Source organism: Acipenser ruthenus, chromosome 5 (assembly GCF_902713425.1).
Source record: "Acipenser ruthenus chromosome 5, fAciRut3.2 maternal haplotype, whole genome shotgun sequence".
Taxonomy (NCBI): Eukaryota; Metazoa; Chordata; class Actinopteri; order Acipenseriformes; family Acipenseridae; genus Acipenser; species Acipenser ruthenus.
Window position 1 is genome coordinate 12,247,479 of NC_081193.1, and position 16,993 is coordinate 12,264,471.

At 40.1% G+C, this 16,993-nt stretch overlaps 1 protein-coding gene across 6 annotated transcripts in view; it reads left to right on the forward strand.

The window, feature by feature from the left end:
- The window catches only part of cd2ap (CD2-associated protein), an 82,933-nt gene that overhangs the window by 48,754 nt on the left and 17,186 nt on the right, over positions 1-16,993 (forward strand). For all 6 annotated transcript variants that reach the window (XM_059023650.1, XM_034003540.3, XM_059023651.1 and 3 more), the window contains 3 exons: positions 106-159; positions 2,781-2,817; positions 8,088-8,150. In XM_059023650.1, the coding sequence (XP_058879633.1) occupies positions 106-159; positions 2,781-2,817; positions 8,088-8,150 (154 nt within the window). The remainder of the gene's footprint in view (positions 1-105; positions 160-2,780; positions 2,818-8,087; positions 8,151-16,993) is intronic.

A 16,993-nucleotide genomic window follows, 5' to 3' on the forward strand; every position in this document is an offset into this window, starting at 1 on the left:
TTCTTTGAATATTAAAATGCCAGTCAGTGTAGTTTTACAGTATTTATTTCTTATTGTTGGTTTTTCACTATTTGTCGAAACTGTAATGGAATGTTTATCTTCCAGGTTGCAGCACCCAAAGTTTCTTTTAGATCACCTCCAAAACCAGAAATAGAAGATGTAAGTGTTTTTTTTTTTTATAGCAATTTATAGTGAAGGATGACAACACTGAAAACTTTATTAGCAAATGTATCAATTTTTGGGAAGAGAGGTAGTTTGCATGTGCTATCACAGAGAAGTGAACCTACAGTAGTTAATTTTGTTGTTTTAAGGACTAGACCAATCCGCAACGCTCCAGAGCTTTTTCTGTTTGCACAAACATCTGTTTTACATAATAAATGAATGAAGAAAATAAGTCAATCCCCCCAAAAGACACAGAAAATACTTAACTGCCTATTTGAAACAATAATGGAGTATTTGATTAAGTAGCACTACCTTATGGTCAATTTACAGAAAATATCTACAGTGATACAGTGTACAGAGACATACATACAGTGCTCTGTGTTCTGATGAGAATAAATGACAAAGCTTGCACATGGGGCAGGAGTGGATCCTATTTATCAGTTACTTTTCTTCCTTTATATATATATATATATATATATATATATATATATATATATATATATATATATATATATACAGACGTGCTCAAATTTGTTGGTACCCCTCCACAAAAAACGAAGAATGCACAATTTTCTCTGAAATAACTTGAAACTGACAAAAGTAATTGGCATCCACCATTGTTTATTCCATATTTAATAGAAATCAGACTTTGCTTTTGATTTTTTATTCAACATAATATTGTAAATAAGAAAACAAATGAAAATGGCATGGACAAAAATGATGGGACCGCTAACCTAATATTTTGTTGCACAACCTTTAGAGGCAATCACTGTAATCAAACGTTTTCTGTAGCTCTCAATGAGACTTCTGCACCTGTTAACGGTAGTTTGGCCCACTCTTCCTGAGCAAACTGCTCCAGCTGTCTCAGGTTTGATGGGTGCCTTCTCCAGACTGCAAGTTTCAGCTCTTTCCATAGATGTTCGATAGGATTCAGATCAGGACTCATAGAAGGCCACTTCAGAATAGTCCAATGTTTTGTTCTTATCCATTCTTGGGTGCTTTTAGCTGTGTGTTTTGGGTCATTATCCTGTTGGAGGACCCATGACCTGCGACTGAGACAGAGCTTTCTGACACTGGGCAGTACGTTTCGCTCCAGAATGCCTTGACAGTCTTGAGATTTCATTGTGCCCTGCACAGATTCAAGGCACCCTGTGCCAGGCGCAGCAAAGCAGCCCCAAAACATAACCGAGCCTCCTCCATGTTTCACTGTAGGTATGGTGTTCTTTTCTTTGAAAGCTTCATTTTTTCGTCTGTGAACATAGAGCTGATGTGACTTGCCAAAAAGCTCCAGTTTTGACTCATCTGTCATTCTCCCAGAAGGATTGTGGCTTGTCAATATGCATTTTAGCAAATTCCAGTCTGGCTTTTTTATGTTTTTCTGTCAAAAGTGGAGTCCTCCTGGGTCTTCTTCCATGGAGCCCACTTTCACTCAAAAAGCGACGGATGGTGCGATCAGAAACTGACGTACCTTCACCTTGGAGTTCAGCTTGTATCTCTTTGGCAGTTATCCTTGGTTCTTTTTATACCATTCCCACTATCCTTCTGTTCAATCTGGGGTCGATTTTCCTCTTGCGGCCGCGCCCAGGGAGGTTGGCTACAGTTCCATGGACCTTAAACTTCTTAATAATATTTGCAACTGTTGTCACAGGAACATCAAGCTGCTTGGAGATGGTCTTGTAGCCTTTACCTTTACCATGCTTGTCTATTATTTTCTTTCTGATCTCCTCAGACAACTCTCTCCTTTGCTTTCTCTGATCCATGTTCAGTGTGGTGCACACAATGATACCAAACAGCACAGTGACTACTTTCCTCCATTTAAATAGGCTGAATGACTGATTACAAGATTGGAGACATGTGTGATACTAATTAAAGAAACTAATTAGTTTGAAATATCACTTTAATCCAATTATTTATTATCTTTTCTAAGGGGTACCAACAAATGTGTCCAGGCCATTTTAGAATATCTTTGTAGAATAAGCAATAATTCATCTATTTTCACAGCTTCTTTGCTTTATTCTATGACATACCAAATGCATGCAAGTATACATGATAAAATAGCTTTTAACTTCATCACTTTTCAGGAGGAATGAAGCATTATTTCAATGAGCTGTAAGGGTACCTACAAATTTGAGCACGTCTGTGTATATATATATATATATATATACACACACACATACACACACACACACATACATATATACTTATATACATATATTATTTATTATTATTATTATTATTATTTATTTCTTAGCAGACGCCCTTATCCAATTGTTACAAGATATATATATAATTACATATTACATTTCTGGAAGCGACAGTAAAACTATAATCTTTTCAAAATGTCCAGTAGAGGAAAGCGGTGGACAGAACTTGTAGAGGAAGGTACCCTGTTGCAAAGACCTTGGTTCCCCAATCGCAAGTAAAAAAAAAAAACAATCCTAGAAATATCTGAACATCCCAGAAACAGTATGGTTAATGTCAGTGTATCTGGCTTGTTTAAATGTCTTCTGATAAGTCTGCTATGAATTATGTGATTTTAAAATAGTAATAAGAACATACTGTCTTAAATGCATATATTTTATAACTGTATTAAATAAATATTTTCTTTTCTTTTACAGAAACCAAAAAAGCCACCACCGCCTGCAAAATCCCCAGGTATGCCGTATAAAATATACTGTAGTGTGTTATTAAGGTGTGGAAAAAGAAAATACTTGCATTTCACAAGTGCTGAATTTTTATTGCTGTAGTTTGTTTGCGACCAAACAAGTATGGCAGTATGTGGAAGGGTGGGGGTATTCACTGACACGGGAGGCAGAAGATGATATTGGAAAACATCGCACAGGTGCCCAGTTTTATTTATTTCCTTTTTTTATTTATTTTGGCCCGCAGAGGGCGCTGTTGTCTGTTGCGGGGAAGGAGCTTCCTGCTAATATACAGGACCGGGTGCTCGCTTCCCCGGAACTCCTGAGACAACACTGCCCCGAGACATGTCTGACGCATCCGTCTGCAAGGTGAACCTCCTACTGAAATCAGGACTACATAGAACTGGCTTGCTACACAGCCTTCGCTTCAAAGCGAGAAAGGCTCTCTGGCACGGCTCCGTCCACTGAACCGTATTTGGGGCAGCCTTCCTGGTGAGGTCTGTCAAAGGAGCAGCGAGTGTGACGAAGCTCGGGATGAACTTCCTATAATAGCCCGTTAGTCCCAAGAAAGAGCGCACCTGGGTTTTGGTCGTAGGGACCGGCCAGTCAGCCAAGGCTTTCACCTTAGCAATCAGCGGTCTGATCTGGCCACTCCCTACTCGATACATTTCTTGGCACATTTGGCACATTTCTTTGGGTTAGCAGTGAGCCCAGCCTCCTGCAGTACCGCCGCTACCTTACACAGATGACTCGGCAAATCCTCACTGTGGATAACCACGTCATCTATGTAAGCAGCGGTGTACTGCTGATGGGGCCGCAAAACGCGATCCATTATCGGCTGGAAAGTGGCTGATGCTCCGTGCAACCCAAAGGGCATGGTCCTAAATTGGTACAACCCGAAGGGAGTCGAAAATGCTGTCCTCTCTCTGGATTCCGGGGTCAGGGGTGTCTGCCAGTACCCCTTCGTTAAATCCAGTGTTGTCATAAAATAAGCCGTGCCTAGACGCTCCAGCAACTCATCTACCCGGGGCATGGGATAAGTGTCAAACTTCGATTTTTCATTAACTTGCCTGAAGACAATGCAAAATCGAGTTGATCCCTCCGGCTTATCCACTAAAACAATTGGACTGTTCCAGTTACTTTGGGACTCCTCTATTAACTCCCAGTCTGAGCATCTCGACAATTTCCTCCTTTATTACGTGATTTTGCGTTCAGGTATGTGGTATGGCTTATGGCGAACTGGCGCCCCCGGCTCAACTTCAGTGTGGGCTACTCGAGTCTGCCCCGCGATGGGAGAAAACACATCAGTAAACTCCGCCACCAGCGGCGAAGCCTGACATTTTTGTGTTGGTGTCAGATTATCTGCAATCTGTACTGACCCTTTTTTCGCCAACACAGAAAGATCAGGTCCCAGGTCTGTGATGTCATCTGCTTGCGCCACTAACAAAGACTCCTGTTGCAACGAGGGCTTCAAGAGGTTTACATGATAAATGTGCTTTTCTCTCTGTCGCTCCGGCTGGCAGATCTCATAATCCACTGTCCCAATCCGACGTGTAACCTCATAAGGCCCTTGCCACTTCGCCAGAAGTTTAGACTCGGAGCTGGGTAGAAGCACTTTATCCCTCGGCTGAAACATGCGTAACTGGGCCCCCCTGTTATATTGGGTCTCCTGTCTGCATTGAGCTTGCTGCAAATTGTCATGCGCCCACTTTCCCACAGACTCAAGACGTTTGCGCAGATCCAACACATACCGGACAGTATTGGTCTAATTATCCTGCTGTTCCTCCCACATCGCTCTGATCGAATACACCCTGGGGTCTTCGCCCATACAACACTTCGAATGGTGAAAACCCTGTAGAAGCCTGAGGTACCTCTCTGATAGCAAGGATAAGGGTAGGTATGAGCTGGTCCCAGTAGCGCACGTCACTGTCAATAAATCTGTGCAACATGTTTTTGAGGGTCTTATTAAAACGCTCCACAAGACCATCGGTCTGAGGGTGAAAAACCACGGTCCTAATGGTCTTAATCCCCAAAAGTTTACATGTTCCGCAGACTAGCCGGGACATAAAGCTAGTGCCTTGGTCGGTCAGTATTTCCTTGAGGATCCCAACCCGGGAGAAAACCTTCACTAGCTTGTTGGCATCAGATTTAACAGACGCAGATCGGAGGGGAATGGCCTCTGGATAACGCGTGGCGTAATCCAAAATGACCAATAGGTGCATGTATCCCGCCGCGCTCCTCTCTAGCGGTCCAACTATATCTACTCCAATACGCTCAAACAGAGCCTCCACTAGTGGCAACGGCACCAATGGAGCTCATGGGACTGCTGTAGGGCTGGCCTTCTGACACACCCCGCAGCGTTCGCAAAAACGCCTGACGTCACCATCCAGCCCCAGCCAATAGAACCATGTCACGAGCCTCAGTTTGGTCTTGTCCCTTCCCAAATGACCAGACAGGGGAATAGTGTGAGCCAGCTACAACAAATCATCCTTAAAGGGCTGAGGAATGAGCAACTGGTGAACGACTTCCCCCATCTGGGCTAATTTTTCGACACGGTACAAAAGATCTCAATTAATTTAAAAGTGAGGGAACGACCATTAACCACAGCTGTTTGTTCAAAGAGCCTGCCCAGCACGTTGTCACGCCCTTGCTCGGTCACGGGAGCGAGCTAAAAAAATCAGCTCCCATGGCTTCCAGCTCAGGATCGGGTCGGGCGAGAGTGGAGGCAGCCGAGCCAGACCCCTGTGCTGGCTCTGCAGCCTCCCCCCCAGACTCTTCACCAGTCTCGGACTCCCTCCATTGCCAGCCCTCATTCTTAGCGGCCCGGCGTTCCCGTGTAGTTTTTCGGGGATTAAATCTATGACAATACCATGCCGGGTCCCGAAAGGAAAAGATCTCTCCAATTACTTCCTCTTTCTTAGCCAATAGGGAGGATGGGGCCGTCACAGCAGCCAACCAATCTTTAAACTGCTCGCAGTCCTGTCCCAGAACTACAGGCACTGGCAACCAAGGACACAAACCCAATTGCACTTGCGTCACCTGCTGGCCAATTTTTTAATTCACGTACATCTTGGGATAAATGTGCACATCCCTATGAATACATTTAATATGCACCTGTCCCGTATTTCCTTATGCCCCGGTGAGATTAAACTCTCTTGTATTAGGGACTGACTACACCCTGAATCTAAGAGAGCCTGGGTTTGTATCATCCACTGACACAGGAATAACAAAACCTGTCTACTGGAGTGACTGATGGAATGGAACCTTACCTGGTCGAATGAGGTTACATCCCATAGCGGGGCAATCCCGGTCGATGTAGCTCACCTCTCAGCTTGTTCCACACATCGGTGAACTGGTTTCTCGCCATGAAGTTTCAGCATGAGGTTGAAACACAGGAGCCATCAAAGGGGCTCGATGGTGGCCGCACGAGACCCCGGTCCAACACCACAGCAGCCCATGGGTGACCCCATCCTGCCCTGGTTCTCGGGCCAGGAGCTCCCGCCGTCACACTCCGTCCAAAGAACAGACTACCCCTCCCCCCCAGTCCCTTCACCCTCCCTGGAGCCAGTAGAGGGGATGATGCTGGAGTAGCGCTGTTTCCAGACAGCTTAGCAGGTGTTGGTTCTGCTGCCTGGTACTGCTCTGCCAGTTGGATTGCCCGATCCATGGTGGCGGGTGCCTGCCGTTGCACCCACAAGCACGGCCCCGGAGCACTGCAGGAAGCGCCAGCCTGGCAGTGGTGGTTGCTCCCGGGTTCAACCATCCCCGTAATCCTGCAAGCGGTGAGCAATGGCCCTGGGATGTTTCTCCCACACAAAGCTCTCCTTCCGGGAATTTGCAGCGATAACCCTCCGGAGTCGCCCCCACGCGCTTGAGGATGGCCGCCTTTAGCATGGGGTAGTCCGTCATCGCCGTGAAATCCAGGGTCCTCGCGGCCGCCTGCGCCTCCCCTGTCAGCTGTGACAGGAGGTAGCTAGCCCACCCAGCAGAGATCGCCATAGCCTCAAATACCTCCAGGTATGCTTCTGGCCGATCCTCTGCCGTCACTTTCTTTGGCCGCTGTAGCCATGGGTCTGGCCCCGCAGCTCTTGCACTCCCCTGCACCACTGCAGTAAGGGATATTGGAAAGCACTGCACAGGTGCCCAGTTTTATTTATTTCCTTTTTTATTTATTTTAGCCCGCAGAGGGCGCTGTTACCAGCAACGGTAATCAAGACCACAGGGTTACCAACACAGGTGTACTCAGGTGCACTCACAGGTGCTCAAAAATAATAATGAAAACCAAAGGCGAAATAAAAAGAGAAAATAAAACTACAAAACAAAAGTGTTGCTTACGCAGTGCCCCCACTGCAGCTATGCCGGTCAGCTCGGGTCTCCGTCCTATGCTCAGGGCCGGATTAAGTTTAATGGGGGACCAGGGCTGTTATTGTTTTGGGGTCTGTCTTCAGTCATGTTTTAAAACAAGGGGATATGTTGTTGGTGTTTGTATTGGGTAAGAACACTTCTTAATCCATAGTGCAGGTACACAGGGATGTGATATGTCAGTTTATGCTTGACCTGCTGCTGGAACAGCAGCCTTTTATTACTTTGTAAATAGCTGCATGTTCAGCATTGCAAGCTAAAGAAACTGATTCGCAATACTGGGTGTGAGTTTGAATTTAGGTTTTTGGGGGTGCCACCCAGTAGCAGCTGTGAAAAAAAAAAAAAAAAAGTTCTCTAGTATTGAAAAAAAAAAGAGTTGATTTTAAAACCATGTATCTGGCAGATGTGGAACTAAAGAGCTGGTTGTTTTTAATGGATTTATTTTTTTAAATTAAAATATAAAAAAGTGTTGTTTACTAAGCATCACAAATAGTTTAAGACTCAGAAAAGAAAAGGTTCTGTACTTCACTTCAGCAATTTGTGGGATGCTGAAGTATATTATCATATATTCTTCTCATATGCGTGTTGACTGTGTAGCCTTTTGTGTTTATTTAAGGCATACTTTAGTATGTTTACTTGAAAAACAAACAAAAAATTGTGCTGTTACGTCATGTAGAAAATGAAATACTGTAAATATACTTGTTGGCAAATGACATATTTTTTCGATCATACCTCTCTGTACAAATCTGTAACATACCTCCTACTCTCTTGCTTACTTCCTGTCTACAAAGAACACTTACCGCACTTGAGAGTCTCAGATAGACGCTAATTAGAAGGTTTGATTGCTGCATGTTGCACCAGTCAAAAGAACCTTTTGAAAAGTGAAAATTACATTTACTAAAGGAATGTTTCATCTTTCAGCACTAAAGCCCGAAGTTCCCAGTGCTGACAGGAAACCCTCTCCAGCCAAGCCTGAGGAAAAAGGTAAGCTGTGATTTAATAAAATGTATGATACCAAGAAATGGAACTGGAAGATTATTATTATTATTATTATTATTATTATTATTATTATTATTATTATTCTTAGTGTGTGAAAAAGAACATCATCACTGCAGGGTATGTGGAAGTCTGATTTATGTTTTTGTTACATCAGGCTCGTAGAGATTAGATTTTACTCATAAAAAGAATGTATTTAAGTCATTATTTATTTACTGAATGCATTTTTGAGGATGATAGTCAAGCTTGACGGACTATTTTTACAGTTTATACTTAAATTCTGAAATGGCTAGAACTTATACATTTGAGATTTAAATTCTATTGTACAAAATCTACAGGTCTCATTACTACAGTAATGTAATGTCAATCACATTTAATTACACAGTAGCTTCCAACCCGTACAGTACCCTTAACAGGTTGACAGTGTTAAAGCATGTGGGTCTGTCCTGACAAGGGAGATGTGCCATTAATTATGAATAAACACATTTACAGGCAACTCGGAACAAAATGATCTCCATTGAAATGTTTAGTTCTGTTTGTATGTGTAATATCCTGTCATTAAGGGGTTCTAACTAATTAAATAATTCCACAGATCTTACTTGCTGTGTGTTTCTTTTCTCTATGTATTGTGTTTTCTATTATTATTATTATTATTATTATTATTATTTATTTCTTAGCAGACGCCCTTATCCAGGGCGACTTACAATCGTAAGCAAATACATTTCAAGTGTTACAATACAAGTAATACAATAAGAGCAAGAAATACAATATTCTATGTGTGTGTGTGTGTGTGTATATATATATATATATATATATATATATATATATATATATATGTAATTACAGGGCTTGAATTTCAGCGTGGGATCACAGGAATCGCGCATTTTCCAAGTTGCTTCCGCATATCTGCAACTTTCAGTGTGGGAAAGTCCCGCAGAGATATTTTAAGACACCAAGCTACTGTATTTTCCACCCAATTTAGAATGCCTGAAACGCTACAACAATCTCTAAGGAAGTGGGTGTCAGTGACGAAAGCACTATGAGCTGCATTCTGAGTAGTTCTGGTTTAAATAAATAAATAAAAGTAGTGCTGGAAATTTAAAGTGCTGCAAGACTTTATTCACTCGTACGTGATTCTAGGGCGCTATCTTTAAGCATTATAGAAAGTCAGTACAATGCAGTAAGTAAACAGTTTTGAAAAATAAAAAGACGATATTAAGTCTATCTAGGTGTTTTGCAAGCGGTGACTTTCGCTTTAACTCTTAAAACACAGCCCCATTCATTTTGGGGCACCAGCGCACCGAAGGTTATGCACATATTACTCAGGCACCGTAAAAGGTTCATGGCTTGTTTAAAAGTACAGACTCAGGGTTTTCCAAAGACTCATTCAGTGTGTGTATGCGGTACTCCTAGCTGGAACTACGATAGCCTGAAGTTAAGCCTCTCATCATGTGACAGAGTTAACAGCTTAGGTTTTGTTTTGAGTCTATTGCTCCGTCATTGTAGCAGCTCTGCACTTAAGCAGTTGTATGTCAGCTGACAATATTCAGCTGATTTCCCATCACGACTTTCTTCTTAGAGGCGTACAGCCTCTATATATGAACCCCCAATATCTCTCACAAGCACCTGGGTACATATTGTTACAATATCACAACAAAAGGAATGTGCTTTTTTTGGTGCATATGTATAGCTATTATGCACTATACATCACCTTAGTACAATAATACAACAAAAAATTGACTGAATGATAATACCTGAAAATAATCTTTCTAATAATTTTTTTTAAAGTATCCGGTGCAAATATAGTATTAGGCGGTGGATTGCGCCGATCGCTAGCTTATTTTGACCCCCTGCATTCATTGTCACTATTTTTGCTTTGAAAATAATTGGTTATTTTTTTAGCAGTCATTTTTAATGTTTTTGCCTCTCAAAGTGCTTAACACAGAAAACCCGCCCCTTCAACTCTCTGATTGGTTAAATGTTGTGTCAAGACGTAACACAGCTGTCATGTGGTTGCAAGTTGAAAGAAGAAATCAATCCTTACTGTTAAAGGCACAGTAGCATCTGCAAGACGGGCGGATCAGGTTTTTTCGGCTGAAAAGGCCTGGCAGTGTGGAGTAGTGGTTAGGGCTCTGGACTCTTGACCAGAGGGTCGTGGGTTCAATTCCTGGTGGGGGACACTGCTGCTGTACCCTTGAGCAAGGTACTTTATCTTGATTGCTCCAGTAAAAACCCATCTGTATAAATGGGTAATTGTATGTAAAAATAATGTGTAAAAAAATAATGTAATTGTATTTAGAAATAATGTGATATCTTGTAATAATTGTAAGTCGCCCTGGATAAGGGCGTCTGCTAAGAAATAAATAATAATATTAATAATAATAAATAATATATGCATATAAGTATATATGTATGTGTGTGTATGTGTGTGTGTGTGTGTATATATATATACATTGTTGGTACCCTTACAGCTCATTGAAATAATGCTTCATTCCTCCTGAAAAGTGATGATTAAAAGCTATTTTATCATGTATACTTGCATGCCTTTGGTATGTCATAGAATAAAGCAAAGAAGCTGTGAAAAGAGATGAATTATTGCTTATTCTACAAAGATATTCTAAAATGGCCTGGACACATTTGTTGGTACCCCTTACAAAAGATAATAAATAATTGGATTATAGTGATATTTCAAACTAATTAGTTTCTTTAATTAGTATCACACATGTCTCCAATCTTGTAATCAGTCGTTCAGCCTATTTAAATGGAGAAAAGTAGTCACTGTGCTGTTTGGTATCATTGTGTGCACCACACTGAACATGGACCAGAGAAAGCAAAGGAGAGAGTTGTCTGAGGAGATCAGAAAGAAAATAATAGACAAGCATGGTAAAGGTAAAGGCTACAAGACCATCTCCAAGCAGCTTGATGTTCCTGTGACAACAGTTGCAAATATTATTAAGAAGTTTAAGGTCCATGGAACTGTAGCCAACCTCCCTGGGCGCGGCCGCTAGAGGAAAATCGACCCCAGATTGAACAGAAGGATAGTGCGAATGGTATAAAAAGAACCAAGGATAACTGCCAAAGAGATACAAGCTGAACTCCAAGGTGAAGGTACGTCAGTTTCTGATCGCACCATCCGTCGCTTTTTGAGCGAAAGTGGGCTCCATGGAAGAAGACCCAGGAGGACTCCACTTTTGAAAGAAAAACATAAAAAAGCCAGACTGGAATTTGCTAAAATGCATATTGACAAGCCACAATCCTTCTGGGAGAATGCCCTTTGGACAGATGAGTCAAAACTGGAGCTTTTTGGCAAGTCACATCAGCTCTATGTTCACAGACGAAAAAATGAAGCTTTCAAAGAAAAGAACACCATACCTACAGTGAAACATGGAGGAGGCTCGGTTATGTTTTGGGGCTGCTTTGCTGCGCCTGGCACAGGGTGCCTTGAATCTGTGCAGGGCACAATGAAATCTCAAGACTGTCAAGGCATTCTGGAGCGAAACGTACTGCCCAGTGTCAGAAAGCTCTGTCTCAGTCGCAGGTCATGGGTCCTCCAACAGGATAATGACCCAAAACACACAGCTAAAAGCACCCAAGAATGGATAAGAACAAAACATTGGACTATTCTGAAGTGGCCTTCTATGAGTCCTGATCTGAATCCTATCGAACATCTATGGAAAGAGCTGAAACTTGCAGTCTGGAGAAGGCACCCATCAAACCTGAGACAGCTGGAGCAGTTTGCTCAGGAAGAGTGGGCCAAACTACCGTTAACAGGTGCAGAAGTCTCATTGAGAGCTACAGAAAACGTTTGATTACAGTGATTGCCTCTAAAGGTTGTGCAACAAAATATTAGGTTAGCGGTCCCATCATTTTTGTCCATGCCATTTTCATTTGTTTTCTTATTTACAATATTATGTTGAATAAAAAATCAAAAGCAAAGTCTGATTTCTATTAAATATGGAATAAACAATGGTGGATGCCAATTACTTTTGTCAGTTTCAAGTTATTTCAGAGAAAATTGTGCATTCTTCGTTTTTTGTGGAGGGGTACCAACAAATTTGAGCATGTCTGTGTATATATATATATATATATATATATATATATATATATATATATATATATATATATATATATATATAATTTATTAATCAATCAATCAGTCGGTCATCAGGTGCCATTTATTAATCAATCAGTCATCAGGTGCCATTCTCAGTTTGCATGTTTTCCATTCATTGAGGTAGTCTAGTATACAGTACTACTACTTTGATTGTCATTTCCTTTGCCATCAATAGAAATATATCATCGGCTATAAATCCGTTGTTCAGTGCTATGTACAATATCTGACAGGATTGCAAAACCCCGAAAATCAGTTTCAGCTCATCACTGCCAGACAAGTCCATCACCCCCACTAGCTGTCTGGACACAAATATCAGCAGTCTAAACAAAGAAACAATATCCCCAATAAATGAATCCCACCACAAACAGTACAATATAGCAAACAAGCCCCCAAATCAAATACAGCAACAAATACAAATAACACAGGTCTTCATGGCTCGATAAATATGCACATTCTTCACTCTGTAGTCTAACAATGGAAACAGATATGAGCTTATTTTAGCCTGGTTTTCTCATTTTCACAGCCAATTAGTGAAGTTTTACTTTTGTATATAAAACTACTAAAATGGATGAAACACAATGAACAATACTGTTCTGTGGTTAGCCTTTTTGATGCAGGATGTTTTTGCTCAGGAAATGGTTACAAGTGTATTTAGTGCAGGCATCCTGCAAGACTGCTGGCTGGCCTGCTTTTTCTTTAAGAAGCCATCATTGCATTGCAAGATGTGCAAAACAATTTACCTCCATCTGTATGTAAAGTTTCTTTGGGAAATGTCTTGACACGATTCTTAGCCGAAATATACTTTGCTTTTTTTTTGCTTTGTCGTCCATTTTTGGTATTTTACAATGCTGAAAACTAGATTTTTGAAACCTAAATCAAAATAAAAATGCAACATTGACTTTTTTCCCCACCTCCTACTGTACAGTACAGGTCACAGAAAAGCCAGTACAGACGCACTGATAGGCCGTTTGAAACATCGCTGTCATGTGAACAGTAAACAAGAAAGTTAACCGCTTCGGAGTATTTTCTTAAAATGTTATTTGTCTAGGGACATTTTTTTGCAATGCACACAGGACGGTGAAGGAGTAAAAAAAACATAAAAAAAAAACAAAACTTTAAGATACGTAGTTTGTCGCTTGCAGCGTGCAGTAGTTCATTTAAATTATGTTTGTTCTCTCTCTTCGTACTAGTCCAGTATGCATTAGGCCCTAAAGAGGTGAATTTCTTGGTGACCCCTCAATTTCCTGATTTACGTGAAAAATGTGGTTGACCCCTAAGTATAAGCAGTGCCTTTGTTATTTAAATCTATGTGAATGGCAAATGGCTGATATAAATGGCTGCCTGCAATAACCCTGGACGGTGTATGTGGTGGATACTGTACCTTATAAGTTTGCATGCCTGGACTTTCGTAATCATTTTCCCTTTGACATCAATATCATATAGGCGAACAGGGGCAAAGTAATGCTAGATCAAAACTGTATTTGAAATCATTTAGATAAGCAGCATGAAACAGCACTGAAAAATAAAAAAAGCTTCCTCTAGGTATGTGAAAGAGCAATTAAAAAATAAACTTGAAATCAATCAGGGATTCTCTAGTTCTGTGAAATGCACTAAAATCCAGCTGTGGCTTATCTTGGGAGGGTATACTGCAGGTTGATCAAATCGTCCCCTAAGTGAAGTAGGCAAACATTCCTGGCTCATGGCTTCATCAATGTAATTTATTCTGTAACATTTTAGTATAAATACAGGTAAATGTCATAATATAAATCATAAATCAATGTTTCATTAACAGTTTAAACTCATAAGGTAGTACTTGTAGTGCATATTTGGAAGATACAATATTTAACATTAATACCTCAATATACTAGGCAACGCCCCAGTATGTTGGTAATATACAAACAATAGTTAATATTAATTGTCAGAAGAATTATGAACATAATAGAAAAGAAATATGAGGCTAAATTATAAAAAAATATGCTTTCTAGATTCAGGATCAAGAGAGGTTAACCAGTCAAATAAGGTTAACCAGAGAGGTTAACCAGTCAAATAACTAAGAGTCAATATACAGTGCCTTGCATAAGTATTCACCCCCCTTGGACTTTTCCACATTTTGTAGTGTTACAAATGTTTACTTTAGTACTCACAACAGGCAAAAAAAACTCATACAAATTAAGTTCATTAAGGCTATCAAAAGTAAGTAGAATATAGAAGTTAGATATCATGGCACCACAATGTATAAGTACAGACACAAGCAGGAATAAAACATTTAAACAAACATTTGCATAAGCAAGCAAGCTTCAGTATGGTTACGTACATGAGCACGCGGGATTCACACACATTACGTACATTACATAATGTAATTACACAATAACGGTGTGAAGCAGTGTCTGTTGTGTTGGTCGGAATGAAGGCTGCATTACGTTTCAGTTCGGAAGTAGTTAAATTGCATTTAGTATTAAATAGTGAGTTACTTCAAACTTGTAAATAAACTCAATCAAGGTTTAAATGGTTCCGACGTTCGTAGGTGTTGCTTGTTTTCAAATGCACCCAGTAGCATCAGGTTAAGAACATAAGAACATAAGAAAGTTTCCAAACGAGAGGAGGCCATTCGGACCATCTTGCTCATTTGGTTGTTAGTAGCTTATTGATCCCAGAATCTCATCAAGCAGCTTTTTGAAGGATCCCAGGGTGTCAGCTTCAACAATATTACTAAAGGTTAGTTAAAGTCTTATCTTGTTTCAGTTGTACATCAAAGTAGCACTGTTTGTCTTGTTAATCTTAGCAAAGGGTTACGCTGTATTAAACGTTTTTACTTCTGCTTTGCATGTAGATATTTCTTATCCAAACAAATCGTGTTTTACTTGAATCATAATGTCTTAGAAACTTAACACTTATTCTAGAGGTATCCCAGGAGTAAAGAATAAGTTGTGTAGGCCTTACTTTACCCCAGTGAATTAACTACAAAACAAAGGATGCCAAATAGCAGTTCAAGTTAAACGTTGTGCCTTTTTGTAGCTGAACAAGCAAAACGAAAACTGAAATTAATCTTTAAACACTTCAAATAAAACAAACATGGAAATGGCGTAGTAAAGTGAAGGGGAAAAAAACTCACCTTTTGGTTCTCGTTTATTACATTCCACATAACAGAAAGTCACAACAAAATATATAAATATATACAGTCAATATAAAAATCACTACACAACATTTTCAGAAAGTTGGGTACTGTTTAAGCAAGGCATTTCAGAATGACATGCTTGCTTTTTTCTGTCCCATGAGATTGTGGCTCTCTCTAAAGCAACACAATGCATTTTTGTCCCAGTTGGCTTTCCATAGAGATCGCTATGCTTGCACACACATTGTTTACTTTTTGCTGTCTATAACTTTTAAATAGAGGTTCAAGAGCTGATATATATATATATTAATCTCACATATCACACAGCTCTTTTCCATTTGCCTTTTTTTTTTTAAAGTGTCGCGCAAATTCTGGTGAGACTGTAAATAAGTGCAAGGTATTTTTGTCATTTGTAGTGAATACGAACATCTGATTTTTGTATCCGAATACATGCCAAAAAATATTGGTTCGGATATTCGTCCCAGCAGTATACAAACTATAAAGTTCCATTACAGGTGGTGTCCAGGTGGTAACCGTTTCAGTGGCACAACCTCTGGCCATACAGACCACTCACTTCCAGGCAGTTTCTGTACAGCTGGTACACTGGTGTATTCTCTGATTTGGCATTATCCTCAGATTAAGTCCCTGGGATGCTTTGTTTATGTTCACAAACTCCCATTTCTTGTTGTTTATATTTGCCTTCAACGGGTTCCAGTAGTGACAAACCTTGATTATTATTTTTAAGTTAATTTAAAGTGTTTATTTTGGTTATGAAATATTTTCATGTTAAAATATAGAATATTTTAGTTTTTTATACGATACACAGTGTTTTTTTCTGAAAAATAATTACACTAAGGCCAGTTATCCATGTATTTTTTTCATTTGCTCCAGCATTGTGTATTCAGTTGTAACTCTCAACACTACAATTAAATGTCCCTATCATTTTGCTGTAAACCCTCATTAATACAGATTTATTCTGGGCCGCTTTCAGTTTTAATCCTTCAGTCTGGGGTGATACAAGTAGCAGAGTTTGTTTGCTTCCTTTTCCATTCTCATGTCACTTGTCTGTTTCACATTTCACTTGCTAATTGATGAATCCCCATGTGTGAGAAATCTTTTCTTATTCTGAAGTACATCTCATAACAACTGAATGCAATTGACTGAAGGTTGTATAAATAGCACCCTTGACACCCTTAGGAAAGATAAATTCAGGGGCAATAAATCAAAGTTCTTTTTAAGCCAAGAGCAATGTAAAATATATGTATGTGTACTGAGAATTCAAAAACAGCTAACATAATCTGGATCCAACAGGGTACTTATCGATCACTAGTTTGGAATAGAGTGGTATGTAACCTACACTTGGCTTGAATATAGTCCAGCACTGGATCGAGCATTATGTTTCCTTCATTTGGTGGAGGTGGGTGCACAGAAGAAACCTTTTGTACAAAAGGATTTTTTTATTGGAAAAAGGCAACTGAAAAATGTTACGATCACCAAAAAAGCACTTGTCATGTTTCTGCAGCTGTGAAGCTTTCTGCTTACAGAGATTCCCAAAAGATGGGAAGTGTTGCTACTAAAATAAATACAGAACATGGCAAACAAGTT